We start from the raw sequence: 18,855 nt of genomic DNA on the forward strand, positions 1-18,855 counted from the left end.
ATTGTATTACATTAGCACAAAGAAGGTCTGTCCAAGTTAAAAACAAACAAACAAAAGCCATCCCCGAGATAAGTTTTGTGACTTGGAAATCCCAGATTTAAGTACCTTTGGTCCCAACATTTTTATGCCAAAGTAAAGTGGACCAGTTTAATCTCTGCCACACAGTGTTTGGTATTTTTGTTATCTTCTACAAACAGATATAAAGGTTCACAGCATTCTGTGGCAACGACAGACCAAAATAAGAGAGAGAGACGCACACACACAACTATGTCCACACTGTTCTGTGAAATAGCAGTGACTAATGAACAGCACGATGTGTAGTCATATTTCAAGACTGAGTGAGATGCATCTTATTTTTTTATAATTTATCTAAATAAGAGATTTATTTTTTTCCAGTGATGAGATTTCTATTTTTTTTTTTTTTTTTTTTTTTTAACCAAAATAGGTAAGAGTCTTGATTTTTAAATATGATTAACACGACAAGCTCACTTGCAGGACAAGTTGTGACTGAAATATACTGTAGAACAGCAGGTAAGTTGGAAGAGAAAGGACTGGGACAAAAGGGAAGAAAGCAAAAAAACAAGCATTTCCAGAATGTGTGAATGGGGCTACCATACATCATTTTTAGTAGGATCCGAAGAGCAGCAACTCTTAACAGAGTTATATTGTTACAGGTTAAAAAACAGGTGGTGAACAATTGTAGAAGTTAACAGAACTGAAATGTGTTTTACATTACCCTGGCATACATCCAAGTTCATTTCTAACTCACTTTAAAGAAGTCCTTAGTTCTCTCCCATGACCCCAATCTCTGTAATTACATTTTCCATGGTTGTCTTCACCCCACGTTTTTATTCATTCCTTCCCAATACTGCCCTTTCTGTCACCAAATTCAAAGTTGTATTAATTAGACAACAACTTGGTGGGTGAATTTTGTCATTGCATTCATTCAGGTAATCTTTATACCTTATTTCCCCTTAGAGAATACAATGTCAAGCAGAGGACCCCCTAGGTGGCTTGTAGCAAAAATGCTAACTACTACAGCTATAAACCTCAACTAGCCGAGACATAGGTAACTGAGTTATAACTCATTTCTCCTACATGGATTTTATGTTTTTCCCTTATTAAAATGATTTTATCGCTCTTTATTATTCTCCATTATAAACCAGCACTATGTTCATAACAACAACAACAAAAAAATCCATTCCAAGTTCCTAACATGGAAACTAGCTCCTTTCCATGATCACCTAAATTCAACTCTATGGAGACTTGATGACATGCACTCTTCACATTTTCCAGTGCAGGTAGTAGAGAAGCAATCTAATGCAATTTAGTCTCCACATTGAAACTACAATCAGTGCTTTCATATAACAGTTTTGCAGTATTAAAAAAAACCCAAACAAATTGAAAGACAAAAACAAACCCAGAAGGTACGAGATAAGTCAAAGGGTCACCTTACCACATGATCACATATTGCTGTTATTTCATTAGGCAGCACATCAGTACTTACTACAGGCCACTGGAAACAATACTGCATTTGAAAAGCATATACCCTGGCATGTTTATTGGGTTTATAAAGCAAATATTCTGATACAGGCTTCTGTTGTGCAACAAAACCTTTTTTTTTTTTTTAATATATAATCAGCCCTTCCCCTCCTAATTAAGAAACAATATCAACTGGAATGCCAAGACGTTCCAATCATCCCACGTTAGGAAGAAAGGCATAGAAAATACTCTGCAGCTTGTTTCCAGAATCCAGTATACTCAAGTTTAGAGCAGCTTGTTTGCACCCTAGTATCAGGGGATTGGTACTGGACTGCAACGCCTGCCTGCAATAATACAGCAGAGGAAACAATCTACACCCAAAGCAACAAACCTCACCAACTGGCAGAATCAATGGGTACACATGTTCACAGCCCAAACTGGCCTCCCTTTGCGTACCTCACATTAAGATTAATTTTAATTTTACAATGGAATTCAGCTGTATTTTGTCAAGAAGATGGATTTAGAAATAGTTTCTTACATTAAACATCAAGCTAAATAATAACACTGTCTTCTGCATTTCACCTGCAATGGTATCATAACAGTCAATGAGGTAATTCAGTTGTTCTTTTATTAACCATCTTCTTATTAATATCCACACTGTGTTACCTTATGATGAAACCACTTTTTTGGCATATTTAATTAGGATACCTTTTCCATTAAACCAGGGAAAATTCTCATCATTTCATATTTTGGTATGCTTTCCCCCCCCCCCAAAGGAAAATATTCAGATATCTTATATTTTTGTCTTGTATACTACTCAAACTGGTTCTTGTATGACAAGGGGGATCAAAGGGGAAACTATACTACTAACTCAACACAGATAACTACAGTTGGCTTAGTTTGCACTCAATAAAATACAATCCAAAGACAATATGCCATAGTTAGACATAAAATTCTGGCTACATGGCCTATACTCAAACAGGAATTTCATTCTAGAAATGGATCTTTTCTACCTGTGTAATCAAGTGAGGCCAACCTGCTGGAAATGAGAACCTCCAGTACTGCCTGCCTTTCAACAGCATTGTTAACCAGACATCTGAAAATCTGGTTCGAGTCCAGTTTGCCTCTGACTAATTAATTCTCCTTCCACTGAGGCTAATACTTTTCAGCACGGGGCAGGCTTAATATAGCCCTCTGTACAGTTACTGAGATCACGTTCTGTTACAGTCCATTGAATATCTTCCTGGCTTTACGCAAGCCCTCAGATATCTTTAAGAAACTAGTTTCCTTCCATTTTTCCAAAGCAAAATATGAATCTGACTGGCATTGATTTGTTTACACTGTCCCACAAATACATTTAGTGCTGTTGCAACAAATGGGGGAAAAGGCCTCCATAAGCTATCAAAAAGTCACATTTGCCAGCTTGTGATATACAACAAATTGGAGCAGGGAAGAAAGATGGTGAGGAAGGGAGGACAGGCTGAAAAGCCTCAGGGGCACCAGCACACTTTCAGGAACAGGTAGCACTCTTTACAATTCCAATCTGTTGCAGATAAAGCTCCCCCCACCCCAGCTATATGCTTTTCCTTCACTGTATTTTAATCTTTAAAAGTGCATTTTGCAGAAAAGATAATTCTTAATGTATGAAACATTCTAAACACAAAAGGGAAAGAAATCAAGTGACCTGACATGGTCCCTGCTAAGAAGGGATACAACTAGTGTACAGAAATCACATGTCTGATGGATAACCCAGGGCAGGGATGGGCTGATTTGTCAAAGGTGAATTATTTTTAAACTTATTACATACTGCTTTTCTGAGTACTGTTTTCTCCACCACAAACCTCTCTTGCATGTTTGCAGGAAGAGTGTGTCTAATACAACAATGGCTGACAGGAGAGCAGTTAAGTTACCATAACTAGCTCTGCAGACTACATGTGATTCCAGCTCAACCGTGATAAACTTCTGTGCCAATGAGGGATTCTCTACCGCACACTTTGTCGTACAGACTACGGGAGAGAGAGAGTTGCTGAATTTTCTGCGCTTTAACTACAGTGTCAAGTAATACCTGTGGTGACAGAGCTTCTTGTTGCAGACATTCCTCTATGTGGCTGTATGATTGCACCTCTTGTCCAAATGCCAAATTTGCTTGTGTGTGTCTAGGGACATTCCCCCCCTTTAAAAATACAGAGTTCTTAAAATACATCATCAGGTCACTATATTACTGACTCTCACTTTAGTGGAGTTTAGAGCGTCCGTTGAGAGGGGTAAAAAGCCATACAGTATTTTCCTTGACTCTTGAATATTCACATTTGCACATGTCACGTGATGCTCATTTGCCAGAGCCTGGATTCTCAGTGTCCTCATCCCATTCAACTTCTAAAATAGGCAATGATAAAAATACCGAAGGATGCAGTACCACATACCACCCGACAAAAATGCAAGGGACTGAATGCCAACCAACCACAAGTTGTTCAGGGTCATCTCCCGGGAAACAGCTGTTTGACCCTGCAGGGAAGGAAATGCTCCTAAAAAAGGAAAGAAAAATCACTGTTAATCCTATTGCAGTAGGACCTACTGTTTGAGTATATTCTTTTTAGCTATGTTGCCTATATGGATAGCAATAGATATTAGGGCTGTACAAAGCTTCGGTCCCTTATTTGATTTGGTGGAGATTCAGCGGCCAAATCTCTGAATCTGAATCAAATCAGAGGACCCTTTAATTTCTCTGAATCTATTCAGAGAGATGTGGACAGATTTGGTGATTCGGGCGCAGATACAGCTTTAAATGTTTTTTCTAGGTAGCAGGGCCTCTGAACGCTGTAGTGCTGGAGCAGATGCAGCATCCCACAGAAGCACGGGGGCTCCCCAGCACGCTTGGCAGCAGACCTGGAACTGGACCAGGAGCACTTTCAGGTGCACCAGGGAGTACATTAGGGGGTTCCCCTGCACTCTCCTGGCTTGGGGACTGGTGTCTCCTGGGTCTGGGAGGGGGGGGGCACCCAGGGTCCCCCTGTGGCCAATTGCCAGGCCAGGGGGGCCCCCCAGCATGCTCCCCAGTAGACCCGGTCTGATCCATTTCCAGGTTTGCTGCTGAGCACACTGGGGAGCCCCCCATGCTGCTGTGGGATGCTCCATCCACCCCAGCACTGCAGCAATCATGAGCCACGCTGCTACCTCAAGGTATGTAGGAAAAAAAAAAACAAAAAAAACAAAAAACTTTTAAAGCTGTGCCTACGTCTGAATCGCTGATTTGCCAAATCAGCACTGAATCGTCAGATTTAGATTCAGCCAAATCGAATCGGGGACAGTGATCCCAATCAATGGATCAAAGCACTGTCCCTGATTTGGGCTGAATCCAAATAGAATAGGGCCCATTTCACACACCCCTAATGGGTATGTGTAATTGATCGATTTGCCTGCTTTACACGGGTGATTTTTCAGAACACTATTTCCATTAGCACAAATATTTATTTTTGAAAAGGGAAAAAAGTTAAATACATCTTCCAGACTGAGAGAAATAAGTTCTCTTTCACTTGGCTGCAAACTTGAACACAGGATATAAAACATTCAGATATTCCTTGCTTGGGTGCATTTAGCTCTTATTGTTTACTGTTTACTATTGCACATTTTGAATATGATTAATTTCTGTAATAGCATTAGATCCAGCAGAATGTATATGGATTCTGCATACCTGGCTGTGCAAGGATTTTATACATACATTTCCCAAGGAGGATAGTTTCCAACAGAAAGAATGTAATAGCCTTAAAAATCACACCACCATATTAAAAGATTTCAGCAACTTCATGTTTTGCTAAATGTGTGAGCATTCATACACTGCAAAGCAGCAATGCACATATACCCCTAACATTTCTCAAGGTCTCTCACAATACATTTCAATGCACTGCTCAGTTATGTGTTAGACTCTTTAATCAGACAGACCGACCAACACTACAATTTGTTGTCCAATGAATGTTCTCTGAACATTCAATTTTGAAGGGCTGTTTGTTATAGCAAGGGATGACTGATATGATAAAACTTCATCTTCCCCAATTTCACCTCCTCCAGGATTTACTAACTTACATTAGTAATCAGTTTAAATCATGCTGGCAAAAACAGAAAGTGTTCCTTGCATGAGTGACTGCAAAGGAAGCCTTCTGGTCCTCCAAATCCAGAATTGATGGGGCATTAAGAATCCAGGACAGGAAACAGTCCAGATTACTGGGTAAGAAGTGTATTTTATTAGGGTCCATTTATGTAGACCTCTTCTATATTTGTTAGCCTGACATCAGAATACAATATCACGGGAGTCAAGTGCCAAAACAAGAAAGCAAGCCCCTAAATACATTTGGGGACTGGGGCCTCTGACTTCCTTTTAATTCTGTTAATCAAACACTGGGAAAAAAGTCAGACTCTGCTTTAGAGAAAACACAATGCTGAACGATGGAAATGCTGCAGGTGTTCATAAATTACTAAAGTACCCTTACAATGAAGTCCAGAGCTTTGAGGTTTAAGTGACACTCATTTCAGCTCTATATGTAGAGCATATGTAACTTTTTTTTTTTTTTTTATCTACCTACAGGGTGAGATTATTACTGTACTCTAAGAAGTCCCACTGTGTAAAGTCTGTAAAACCTAATAGTCAAAAGGAGAGGAAACAAGCAGTAACAGCCTCATTTCGCTCTACACTTGTCATTTCTATTCTCTCCCTCCCATTTAAAAAATACTGCTTGCTGGGATAACTTCAAGGAATATGCAGCTCCTGTCCTCTCCTGTTTTGCAGTCTTAAGGTATCCTCTTGTTACCACAGAAACAACATGTTTTTATTTTGAAGGGAATGGGGCAGAGTCAGCACTGAAGTAGCCATAATATCCATGCATTGCACTTCAGGCTCCCAACATCTCAGTGCCCTAGAACAGCAGCAGGCAACTTTTTGGAGTCACGGGCATCAGATCCAAGCCAGCTGCAGACTGGTGGAGACCTAGCCACTGCCACAGCAGCTTTTCCCTGATGCCACTTCTCCCCACCCCTAGCATGGGCAAAAGCTTCACCCTGCCCTGCAAGCTCTCAGTTTCCACAGCCAACATGTTGCTCAGCCCTATCTTAGAACTAACCTGTACAATCCTAGATGTCCCCAGCACACTCCAGACATTCCTAGCAGGTGGGCAGATTGGCTAAGCTTTGTGTAGCTCCATGTGCTCTCCTTGCCAGAGTCGGCGGCCGAGAAAGCTGAAGTTTATGGTCGTGTGCAAAATATTTGCAAATATACAAACTGATGCATATATCAATGTACTTAGCATTTCTGAGCAAGGAATTTGGCTGTGCTGGCATTCTGTTTTTGTCTAGAATATTTGTGAGCTAGTCAAATCATTTATGGAATGAAAAAAAAATCTATTTCATTACTAGTTGTAAAGTACTGCAGTTCAGTCTTGAAAATCACCTGTATCAGGTTAAAGAGAACTATGGATCTGAGCTACCAGACAAGGAACATATTCTTGTGGAGCAAAGTTTAAAAAGAGTCCTGATGCTATTCACAGGCTGAATCCTGAAGGGCCTAATGGGATCTCAGTCAAGTCTGTTTAGGTGCAGGGTCTGTCCATAAACTAGACTCGGAGACACTGCTGGGTATGCCAAGTGATGTTACGTGACCATTTGGATAAACAGGACAACAGAAAAGGCAACTTACTCCTCTCAAAGCAAGGTGCACTATACATTACATTATCACTGGTAAAATATATTACCATGGTAGATTATATAAAAATTGATTCCCCATTTCTATTAGTAATGAATAATCCAATTGTATCCACTAATCCATTGTGTGAAGCAGCATCTCTTACATAAAGACTCTGCAACATTTAACTTAATTGTGTGGGCAGCCTGAGTGCTATTTGTAGGCATCTGCAGAATAAGGAATGTAATAAAAGAGCTTTTCTCCTATAAAAAGAAAAAACTCCAGTATTTTGATTAGTCATCCTTCTCAGGCAATGTCAGTACGATAAACTTGCTTCCCTATATTAAATGTCCAAAAGAAACTCAAGCTTTTTCTTTTATTAGGTTTTCTATAACCCCCCCAGCCAAAAGCCCTCTAAAACTAAACTCGTTTTTCCTGCAATGACAAATTTTACTTCTCTGTACAAAAACAGCAACAAAGAAACAGAGTTGTTGGGGAATTTTGGCGAACTTCAATGTTTGCCAGCTGGAAAAGGAAGGAAAAGTTCCCCAGTCCTATTTTCAAAGGCAGATATACATTAAGAAAATGGCACCTTAGTTGCCAGTGTCCCCTTAGTAACATTATTAGAGCCCGATTACTGCCCTTGAAACCTGTTTTCATTCGGGGAGTTTTACTGCGGAGAAGCTGCAAATAGTACCCTTTGTATTGAGGGAGGGAGAAAGTGCAGTCAGCTATAGAGAGCATCGAACTGGGCCTCATTCATTCCTATGGGGAGTTTCAGACACCAGGTCTACCCCGTTCATTCCTTGGGGACTTGTCAGAGAACAAATCTACCCCATTCATTGTTGTGGGGACTTTCAAGCACCAGGTCTACCCCATTGTGCCATGGACATACTACAGATCCTTCATCAGCAAGTCACATCCTCTCCCTGCTTTGTTTCAATAGAAATACAGGAAATGACCTACTGCTCAGCCTTAATATCTATCTGACCTTGTATCTTTTCTTCAACAGTGACCTCTGCTAGAGCCACCAGAAGTTTAAGAATTGCAAAGGCAGATACAGGAAAACCACCACACACTGCCCATGACATTCTTAACCTGCTCCTTTACAGTTCAAAATATTCTGAAATTCTGCACTGCTGCAAAATTTGTTAGCATTAACTCTGAACTTTCTTGATATGCACATACATTTTTGCTCCCTCTTCCAAATCTTGCTAATTCTTGGCCTCAACATCCTTTGGCAATGGGTTTCACAGTCTAATTAGGCATGATATGAAAAAAGGAATTTCCTTTTATCAGTTTTGAATATTCCTTCCTAAGTCAAGAGCCCTGCCTGGCATTGTGCAACAAGCAGAACAGAATCAGGTCGTTACTATTTGTTATTCCAAATCCTTCCACAAATGGAAAAGGTGAAGGACAAAGTCTGAGGATGCTATAAACAATAACTGTGTTTTCTTAAATCCTTCTGAGACCCCTCTGTTAAAGGCACTGGAGAATTGCAAAGCATTACTAAGTACTCTCTTGCTGGAGAACATTCTACCTGTTTTGTAAAAATGTGACAAAAGATCCTCCTTTTCAATGAATCGCTGATATAGCCAATGGGTGAGGGCTTCAGGCTCCGCAGGTACATCTTTAATTGGAAAAATCCTACCAAAGAAAGAACAGAACAGTGTCACTGAAGCTATTTAAGTCATTTTATATTTAAATCTCCTCTCTTGCCACAAAACAATGAGACTAAAACTGGAGAAGTATCCTCTGCAGTGAACAAACGGTTAAATTAAACACACACCATGCAATGCTCTCATTTTTTCTGTAAAATTGTCAAGACTCATTAGAATTAGTAGATTTAACAAACTGAGAAGCTTGCTCTACCTGCTTGAGGAAATCATTTATTTGGAGTTGAGGGTTGTGATAATCATTAACACCTCTTCTGTATCTTAGAGCATGCCCAACAGAGGAAGTGGCTTTTTCTCTCTGGAATTCCTCGAGTTGGTTTTCTACTTTAGCTGTACTGATCCCATAAGTATGCTGAAATACTACCACAACATTTAAGGACAAAGATTAATACTACAATCAGTTCTATACTCCTAACTCTAATTTTCAATCCTGATATAGCTATTTATAGCTATGTCTATATAAATGGGAGGGATGCCAGAAACATTTATTCTAGAAATGAGAGCGAAACAATTCAAGGCTGTTTTACAGCATAGCCCAAATCCTGCCCGTTTGGCCAGGTCAGGAGGTATTTCAGAACATACAGGACAGTCAGCTTAGAAACACAGGGAAGTTTAAAGATAAGCATCACCAATATTTGGACAATTTTTTTCAACAAAATTAGAGAGCTCAAAGGCAACATGCTTAGGTAAAGCAGGAAGAACTGCCACATTCTCCTTTCAGGCTGCCACTGCAGCCCCAGGATACTAATGCAGGAATCTCTGGCTTCAAAATGGGAAGGAAAAAGTTGCAGTGAAACATCTGAATTCTTTTTAAATGGCAAATGCTCCAGGTACAGGACAAGTGGCTTTCATGTGATCTGTTTAGAGCAGTGATTCTCAGTCAGGGTGCGGGGACATCCTGGGGTGCCGCAGGGTGTGAGGAGATGAACAGGTGAGGTATTAGGGGATAAGTGCAGGATCTGGCTGGTCCAGGCCTGACCCCTGCCCTGCTCCCACAGTCCAGCTGATCTGCAGGAAGTAACACTATAATAAACAAGTTTTTTGAAAGGGCATACTGTTCAAATCCCCAAAGTTATAAAGGGCTTCCTTGAGTCAAATGGGTGTCTTGAGGGTAAAATGTTGAGAACCCCTGAAATATGGACTTGTGAAAAGGGCAATCTTTCTGGAAGCTGTGCAACACCTACAGAGTGGGACCGTGGTTCCTGACTGCTCCCAACTGCATTACAAACCACAGACGGCCTTGCCACACAGTTTCAGCCACTCCTACATGCAGAGGTGGAAACAGGATAGCCCTTTGGCTCCCAAACTTGGAAACAGATGCTCCAAGTGAATTACTGTGACAGTTTTCAGCCTCTGAAAACTGCCAAAGCAAAAGACTGTATGCAACCCTAACTGCACAAAACCAAACACTTTAACAAGACCAAGGTTAAACATTTAACTATTCCAATACAGAATCCAACACGAATATGGATCTTTGAACTGGCAGAGCCACAAATGATGGACCTGTTTTAAGGCAAGGTGTCACTCACTATCAAGAGTAAACTCAAATATCAATTATATTCATACATAGTAGCCTCCACAGTTTATTTGTGGCAAGACGTACTTCTCCCTTGGTGAACTTCCAGTTTACAGAGACAAGCAGATTTATAGTTTTATGTTTTATCTTTTCCTAGAAAGTGACAACCACAAGATCACTGTAACCTTTCTACAGGATTTCAGCTTCAACTCCAAATTCTGGTGCTTTTATCAACGTAACTAATTCAGCAGCCAGATAGTGGGGTAACTTTTAATAATTCAATTTCTAAGTATGAGACCAGAACAAAATTCTGCATTAAAATGTCAGAAAGAGGCAGCTCTTAACAAGGGCAGAGACTTCCTTAGAAACTGCTCCATGCACATGAAGGGAGTTACTAACTTTTAAGCAATAGTCAAAATATATACTTCCCCTAGCATTAGACTTATCCATTTTGTGCATCCTCAACTTAGAGAAAGAGCGCTTCCTACTATACAAATTACCATCTCTATTATTTCACCTCCTTCCCTCAGATGGCTGCTATCATGGTTTAGTCTCAACAAGCTTAGAAGTAAATGGAAAGGCCAGGGAAATAACTGCTTTCCACTCGAGAGTGGACTCTCCAATGCAAATACCTTTTGGCTTCTTGTGCAGAATTGCTGTGCCTTGACCTCTCAGTCTCTTAAGTAAAAATCCTTTATGATAGGACTCTGCAATTACACTTTCATTTGCCCTCCTCATACTGTGCTATGCTTTTATTGTTTTTAATGGACTTTCCACTGCTATTTTAAAATACAGAATTCATTTTGCTTAGAAAGATTTGAGGTAGTGCCCTAACAACTGACTCTGCAATGTCTTAAACAGCATAGCTCCCTTGGAGAAGATGGAGAGTGACTGAATAGGATTATGAAGTGCCAAGCAAGAGTTCTTTAAATACACCCCTTTTTCATTCTCAGAGCATCTCTTGTTCCACTGCTGTATTCCTCATGCCTCACTCCTTCCCACTTCTGCTTTCTTTGCTTAACAGCATCTCGTTGCAACAAAGTTGACACGAAGCCTTCTAGACACTGAATGTGCTGCCTCTCATCTTTTAAATCTCTTGCTGGTAGACTGACCCTATTTCTGATGTTGTATTTCTACATCTGGGACATTCTAAACTGAAACTATTAATCTGACATTTACAAACAGGAGATTCCGTCTCCCCATATTTACTCAGTTTTCCAGCATTGCAAGTCTTCTATGTATCATCCACTTCTCATAGCCCAACACCGATGAGAGTCACTCTGTGACAAAAGTGCCAAACACTCCACGCTGCTATTTCAGTGGCACAAAGTTGACAAAACTTCCTTTCGATTTTCCCTCTTTTCAGAACTCCAGAAACCGGGACCATCTGACCCAACAGAAACAAATACATCCTAGTATGTTCTCAGCAACTTGTTTTTAGCATTAAACAGCTACAACAATTCAATTCCAATTAATTTTGTGAAGCAATTATCTCATAGATTAAAGCCATTACATATTTAGGAAAAATAAAGCTGCTGCCAGATCAACAATGAATCAGCATTTATTTAGCTTACAGCCATTATGCTGCACAAAGGGTCTTCATAGCTACTGATAATACAAATCTAATATCCATTAGTTTCTTAATCACTGGATAACAAGTACCCCAAAAAGTACTGCTTGCCCCACCTCAGTAAAAACTATGGATGATAATGATGATGATGATGATGATGATGTATAAAAAAACAGCTGCAAGTATTAAAAAATCTGGATGAGTAACAGCAGGAGGTAGCTCCATTTCAGTGGCATTGCATGCACACACAGGAAGGGTATAGCATGATACACAAGCACAGGAAATGTAAATCCTAAGCTCAGCTCTGCCATGGGCTGTACCTGATGCAAGAAAAAAATCACCTCAGGGCCTGCTATCCCCAAAGTCCATAGTACTGGTACATCTCATCATCTTCCAGAGGACAGCTGGTAGCTCAGCATTGCTGAGTCCTCAGTAATACTTACTATGCCTGAAAACATAGTTGTGGGGAAGTGAGATCCAACCTGGGATGTGGCAGTAGGGCAGTTAAAGGTACCTGGCGACAGCTCCAGAGGCAAGAGATTGAGCTCTGGTTTGGACTTGTGCTAAAGGCTGTCAGTTTCACAGATGTTAAGGGCTGGATGGGACCTTACAGATCATCAGGTCCAGCCCCCCATACTTGGCCAGGAAAGACTGTTGACCTGGCCCGGGTGTGAATGGGTGCCTGACCAGGGATGTGATGCTAACCACATCACTTACTGCCTTCCTTGTCACTAGTCTGTAGAGACAGGCACACTAGCCTCATGAGCCGTTTAACTTAGAAAGGCCTCTGACTTTTTATATGTCCAACGTACCCCGAGATCCCTGTATGAATCATGCTATGAAGTGCCAGATGAAAATCCTCTGGTAGGCAATTTAAGAAGGCACAAAAACAATAGTCAGACTAGAAGCTGTTTTAAGAGTGAAACTGATTTGATTAATTTTATTATCAAAAGGAAAAAAAAAAAACAGAGGTAGAGTGCAGTAAGCAGGCAGGCTTATATATCAATCACATAGCTTCCATTTTAGTACTGTGAGTTGCTTTAAACTGATTTTTAACCTGTAACTGCTCCCAGAATCAGGTCAGCAGCAACCATTCAGTCAACAAACATTTTACTTTATGCACCATAAATCACTTTGGTTGGAGAAATTATTTGCAAGTGAAGTGATTGCCTAAAGAAGAGTAACTTAAAATGGTACACCCAATCTAAGACAAGGGAGCAGGCTGCAATATGGTTATGTGCTAACCTGACTGGAGTTTCGTTTTAGAGTTGAAAAAAATATTGTGCATCCTTGAATCATGTTAAGAACCTGGACAGTGCAAAAGAGGGAGCACCATCGTGACTGCATCCTAATGGCAAAGCAGAATAGCATCACCTCCCTTCCCCCCACGCTCATATTTGTTCCATTACCGTGCACAGGACCAAGTTCAACCCTCACTGTAGCTACACATAGCAGAGAAAGACAGAATGATTCTGACTAGCATAACTTGCTATAATGAATATTTAAATCTTTTGACCACATGCACACTACTGAGACTAATCCACAGGGGGAAGGAGGGAAGAAATTACAGCAGCTAACATCCATCTAGTTCAGTGTCAAACCTAGCAGTTTCTCAAGTATAGATGCTCATCTTAAGTGCTGACACTAGGCAAGTGTGCACACGTGTGTTAAACACGTTCTAATCTTAAATATGGCCCTGGCTAGCATCGTTCCAGGACAGGGTAGACAGTTCGTTTAAAGAAAAGCTTTCTGGACCAGGAAGCCATGAAAATTTAATCCGATTTAATCCTTGTCCCCTTACCCAAAAAAAGATGGCCATTTGTTCATGAACACTAGGAGTTCATCAAGATCATTTGTACATGGTATGAATTTGCAGCTGTGGCCTACCCATTTGTGAGTTATGGAGACCACTCACCATGTATGATGATAAAGTCTTTATACAAGTGCCATATCCCCAAGCATTCCATGGATTGTGCACATTTCATAGGAAGTGCTGCTTAATTGTTGCAGATCACTTCAAAAACATTAGTAGGGGGACATAAAAATCACCTCCTTCCCCCCCCCCACAAAAGCCAATCATCTCATTACCATGAAACCAGCAGTAAATCAGGAGTCAAAAAAGCCTCTAAAATAAGCTAAGACACAATTTTTTGATAACAAACAATGTTGTTTCCTTTTGCCAATGGTAGAAGAAGTCTCATTTTTAAACATGTAAGGAACTTATTGCTGATATAGAACTGAAAAGCATCAATTTGGCTCAATGTAGTTTGGGGAGAAAAGTGAAAAAATTCAATAACTGGGAGCGGGGGAAAGAAGAGAAGGGAAAAACATCTTTGCAACAGCTGGATTTAGAAACAATAGCAACTTGTTCTGAGGTTTGGGATTTAGAAAAGTACCATCATACTTGGTAAGATGAGTAAGCAGAGATGTTAGTGGCCAAGGGTGGAATCACATATTTGCAATCCCCAGGCTGGACTACAGCAGTAAGTCTAATGTAGAAGGTATCCAGCAATCCCCTGCTTCAAAGCTTTTGCTAGTTGCCTGCAGGAGTCAGGAAGGAATTTTCTGCCCTGCCTCATGAATGCTCCTGGCTCTAAGGCAGAAGCATAATGAAGCAGCTGAGCACCAGACAGCAGCAACTTCTGGCTGCTATTGTGCCACTGGCACGATTGCACATCTGGAGTGGCACAGGTTAGTTTTCTGCTCTCCTCTTCCCTGCAAGCTGGTGCCCAGGGCTGTTGCCCAATTGTCTTGACCTAGGTACCCTACTGTTCTGAGGTTTTTTCCATGTTCCTTTAAATTGTTGGGACACTAGCCACAGCCATGGCTGAGACTTTTTGATTGGAGCTTCCTGATGCTCCAGCTGATACTTAGAAGCCTCAAGGATGCCCAGTTAGAGGATCCTGTCCTCCTGTTCAGCACATACTGACTAGTAAATAAGGAAAAAATCCTTTCTGAATGGTAAGGACTGTCAAGTTTTGCCTTTTTCTTCTAAGGGTCCCCTCTGGACATATGCCTTTGTCTCCCTTGGTTTTACCGATGGAATGTTATACAAGATGCTCTTGGTGTTTCTGGTTACATACAGGTGTTTGAAGGGCTAATTCTGAAGAGTCCTTTGGTCACTGACTGCTTGTGGCTAGAAACAGACATTGCCTAATGAAGCAGATCAGCTGTACCATGACACGTCTGCTTCCACTTCATTGGGTGAAGTGCATGTTGCCCCTTGCCCCACCCTTGATGGTACGGACAAGGGGCAATGTGATCTCCCTGCTTTTGTCACTCAGCCGACCCAGGCATGGGCTTTTTCCTGTCCAGCCAGAACCACTGGCCTATGATTGTGGAGGAGCAAGTCTGGCTGAGTGGGGAAAAAAGCTCTGGTTCTCCCATTCAGTCAGACCTATGCTCAGGGTCTGGCTGAGTGGAGAAAGCAGGAAGATCACATTGTTCTCTGTTTATCACCATCCAGGGTGGCAAAGGGGGCAATGCATTTCACCTAGTGAAGCAGATCAGCTGTGCTGCAACCTGGGTCAGAAGAAGCAGGGGTTTTGCCTGCCCAGCCAGACCCAGGGCACAGGTGGGCAAAATCTGGCCTGCTAGGCCATTCTATCTGGCCTGCGAGGCCCCTACAAAAATTTAGAAAACTACGATTTATCTGTCCTTGGTTCCTGTCAGAGATGACACAAACCAGGGGCAGTAGTACCCAGGGGAAGCCCCAGTGGGCTCCTGAAACAGCAGGGCCCATTTGCCCCCCACCTGTACCACAGAGCTGAGGAGGGCATTGGGAGTGAGCAGGCGTGGGAGCCAGTGGGAGCATGGGTCCTGCACCTGTGTCCTGGGGCCAGTGCCCGTGGGGCCCAAAGTAGGGCAGCAGGAGTACAGTGTCCTGGCTGGCGGGGCTGTATGAAGCTGGGCCAGCTCCCCCCTCTCCCTGCTGGTGCAACCCACCCCAGCTCCACAGACCCCTGCCAGTCTGCGCCCCACTCTGGGCTCTGCCAGCACTGGCCCTAGGACATTGGTCCCAAGATAGTGACTGGGGGAGGGGGGGCAGGACCCCTGTCAAGGGGCAGGGCTACCCATGCAGCCCTAGACAGCTTGCCAAGACTGGGTAAGTGGCCCTCTGCTCAAAATAATCGCCCGCCCCTGAATTAATGGATGTCCCATGTCCATGTGGTGCAGCAAAGGGTATCCACATCTATTTGCTCAGCATTCGTGCTAAGCTAAAAGGTTTATGGCAACATAGATAAAGGTATCAGACATCTGTTTCTACCCAATGAGCATGGGTAATTGGACTCACTCGCTCAAGAAGCTCCTTCCAGTCCTATGTTCCTATGACTTATGGTAAGGCGCAAGCTTATGGGATGAATTTACCTCTTTGTTCCACAACAGACTGCAGGACTGGTACCAACACACAATATACTAATATCTAAGAATATCAGACCCCCCCATCCTCATTTACACTGTGATGGTTTCACTCTATTCATGAGTTAGCAGACTGTTGCCTTACATACATAGGCTACTTACTAAACTAGAAAGTCAACACCTTTCAGGAGCCGTTGCTGCATCTTCCTGCATCCTATTGCCTCATACAAGTATTTTACACTGTATCAGTGCTAGTCAAAGTAAGCAGGCCAGCAACAACTCGTTTTATATCAAAATTGTGCTTTTCTTAGAACAGCTAGTATTTGAAGAAGAGAGGATCTCTGGCCAGAAGCAATGAGGATATATTAGTTGTGGGCCCAATAAAAAGATCACATAATTGTTACCTCACACAGCCCATAAACTTCAAAAGCAAGACAGACATACATATGAAGGTATGAGTTACTTCAAAACTTAATTAAACTGAGGTGTATTGAGGGCAGATCAAAGTAGAAACATATAAAAAGAAGTTAGCTCTAGATATAAGTTCTTTGGGGCATATTTGCCTATATTCTCTAGTGTACTGAGCCCCAATCAGAATGGAAGCCCTTAGGCACGGTTTTCAATCCAGTCAGACTGTGAAGACTTGAAGTGTTGAGCATCATCATTCCCTGAGTTTGTCTCTCACGTTTCTATAAAAACATAGATTTTTAAAGAGGTACTTGATGGCTCAAACTTAAAGGGTGCTCAGAATTCAGAGGGAATAGAAATCAACTGTAGTCTGTTAGATTTAATTGATCACTCTGCTGAACATCTCACACAGCCCAACTACTCAGGGGACCCAGTACAGAAAATCCAAGTTCACCTCATCCAATTTTTGCAGTGCACTTTCCACCATCAGAAATTATTTACCACCACCTTCCTTCCCAAAGTTACCTAAAAATTCTGCACCTCAAAGCACACTACATTTCAAAAAACACCCAGTCCTTAAGGTTTTCAGAACAAGAAAACAGCTTAGGAATAGAAAAGGGTTTTGTGGGCCTGCAATTTACTGGCAGTGGCCAAAGACTGTGGCATGTAGCATCATGGGAAACCTTTGGGATGCAGCACACAAATATCCTGCCTATGTCAGTCTAGAGTCTGAACTGGAAACCAATCAACATAGAATCTAAGAATATTAAAATCAGTGGGGTCTTGCAGCTTAATTGATTATACAGCAATTTTTAATTTAAAGGCAGACTAGGAAGCAGCTAAGATGCCAATGTCACGGTTGCCATTGCAACAAACTGTGACAACCTGCATTAGCACTAGTATGCTTTATATGCTAGGAGATGGATTTGAAAATGCCTCGCATAGTACGCAGCATGCTCAGACTAATGATTCTAAGCTAAATTGGAGATAAAGCACTTTTATTTTCAGGCTGAAACAAACCCTATTGTGTCAACTGAGCAGGAGCTTATAAAATAGAGCATTTCTACTAACTGCTCTCTTTGTGCTGCCATCAGTAATAATCCTTGTCCAGTGGGTGGCTCTCTTAGAATCTGTGCTATTCAAACAGCTCTGACTCGTATTCATAGAACCTACACAAGCCGAGATAGGGGTTATTATCCACCTTCAATGGCAACATTTTGATGATCTGCCAAACAAATTGGTTTCTACTCTGCACTCGGGTATCTAATATGACTAGTGTTGATTTCTGGCACCTCAAATTGGGACCCTACTTCATGCTTTGTTCGGTGATATTAACGTGAAAATATTTTCCTCAGCTGATCTCATACCTACTTGTGAATTCTGTGAGTATCCTTATTGATTGGCCCACATTATTTGATTATGTGGGCTTTAGCTTACATGTCATATCTAGCATTAAGACTGCTATCTAAAACTGAATTTCTGTTTTCCTCAAGAAGGCAGAACACATACCGCTATCCTGACAGGAAAGAGGAAAAAATTAACAGCTTTGTACTTCTGGCTTTTTTGGTAACAATTGTGGCCTTCTGGGTCTTGGATACAAGTCATTTCAGTTTACCTTACTGGCTTTTCTCTTCCCAGTCAGACAAAACTGTTTAAAACTTTTGGATAGATATAGAGAGAGACAAAAAAATAAAATCAGAAGCCACAAACTGAATGAAAAACAGTGATCCTACAAGGAAGAAGACCTTTGCTATCAAACCCTACTCTTATTTTTAAATCATTATTCATCAGTGACCAGTAGAGAGATGGAACAGACTAAACTTTAATCCCTTTCATTTTCTTAAAGGATAATAAGTCTCTCACTAATCTCTGCAAGAATCTTCTTGCATAATATCTTGTTTTCCTCAGAGCTGGGAGTTTAGTGGTAATGATAAAATAAGGGTCAGATGAAGTCACCTTTGTATTACATAATCAATCTTGTTTTCCCTCTTAGGTGGTGGCTTACATCCAGATGAAATAATTATTTCTGCTTTTATTGCTAAGGGAATTAAATGTTAAACATTTTGTTGTGGCATATAAGGAATAGGAATGAAATGCAGTTAATTGCTTAATACCAAATTGTATTCTGGCACCAAAAAGGGAAATAGGAAGAGAGTGCTGTTTAAAAGAGGACAGG

General features: G+C 41.3%; 1 protein-coding gene across 1 annotated transcript in view; it reads right to left on the reverse strand.

Moving 5' to 3' along the window:
- Positions 1-1,637: 1,637 nt before the first annotated feature.
- LPGAT1 (lysophosphatidylglycerol acyltransferase 1) overlaps positions 1,638-18,855 on the reverse strand; it is a 100,015-nt gene continuing 82,797 nt past the window's right edge. Inside the window, exons 6-7 of the mRNA XM_019549443.1 lie at positions 8,691-8,797; positions 1,638-4,007 (exon numbers count right to left, since the gene is read on the reverse strand). Coding sequence (XP_019404988.1) covers positions 3,859-4,007; positions 8,691-8,797 — 256 coding nt within the window. The 3' untranslated portion in view covers positions 1,638-3,858. The remainder of the gene's footprint in view (positions 4,008-8,690; positions 8,798-18,855) is intronic.

The sequence above is a fragment of the Crocodylus porosus genome, unplaced genomic scaffold (assembly GCF_001723895.1).
Source record: "Crocodylus porosus isolate Cpor-Errol unplaced genomic scaffold, CroPor_comp1, whole genome shotgun sequence".
In the NCBI taxonomy this organism is placed as follows: domain Eukaryota; kingdom Metazoa; phylum Chordata; order Crocodylia; family Crocodylidae; genus Crocodylus; species Crocodylus porosus.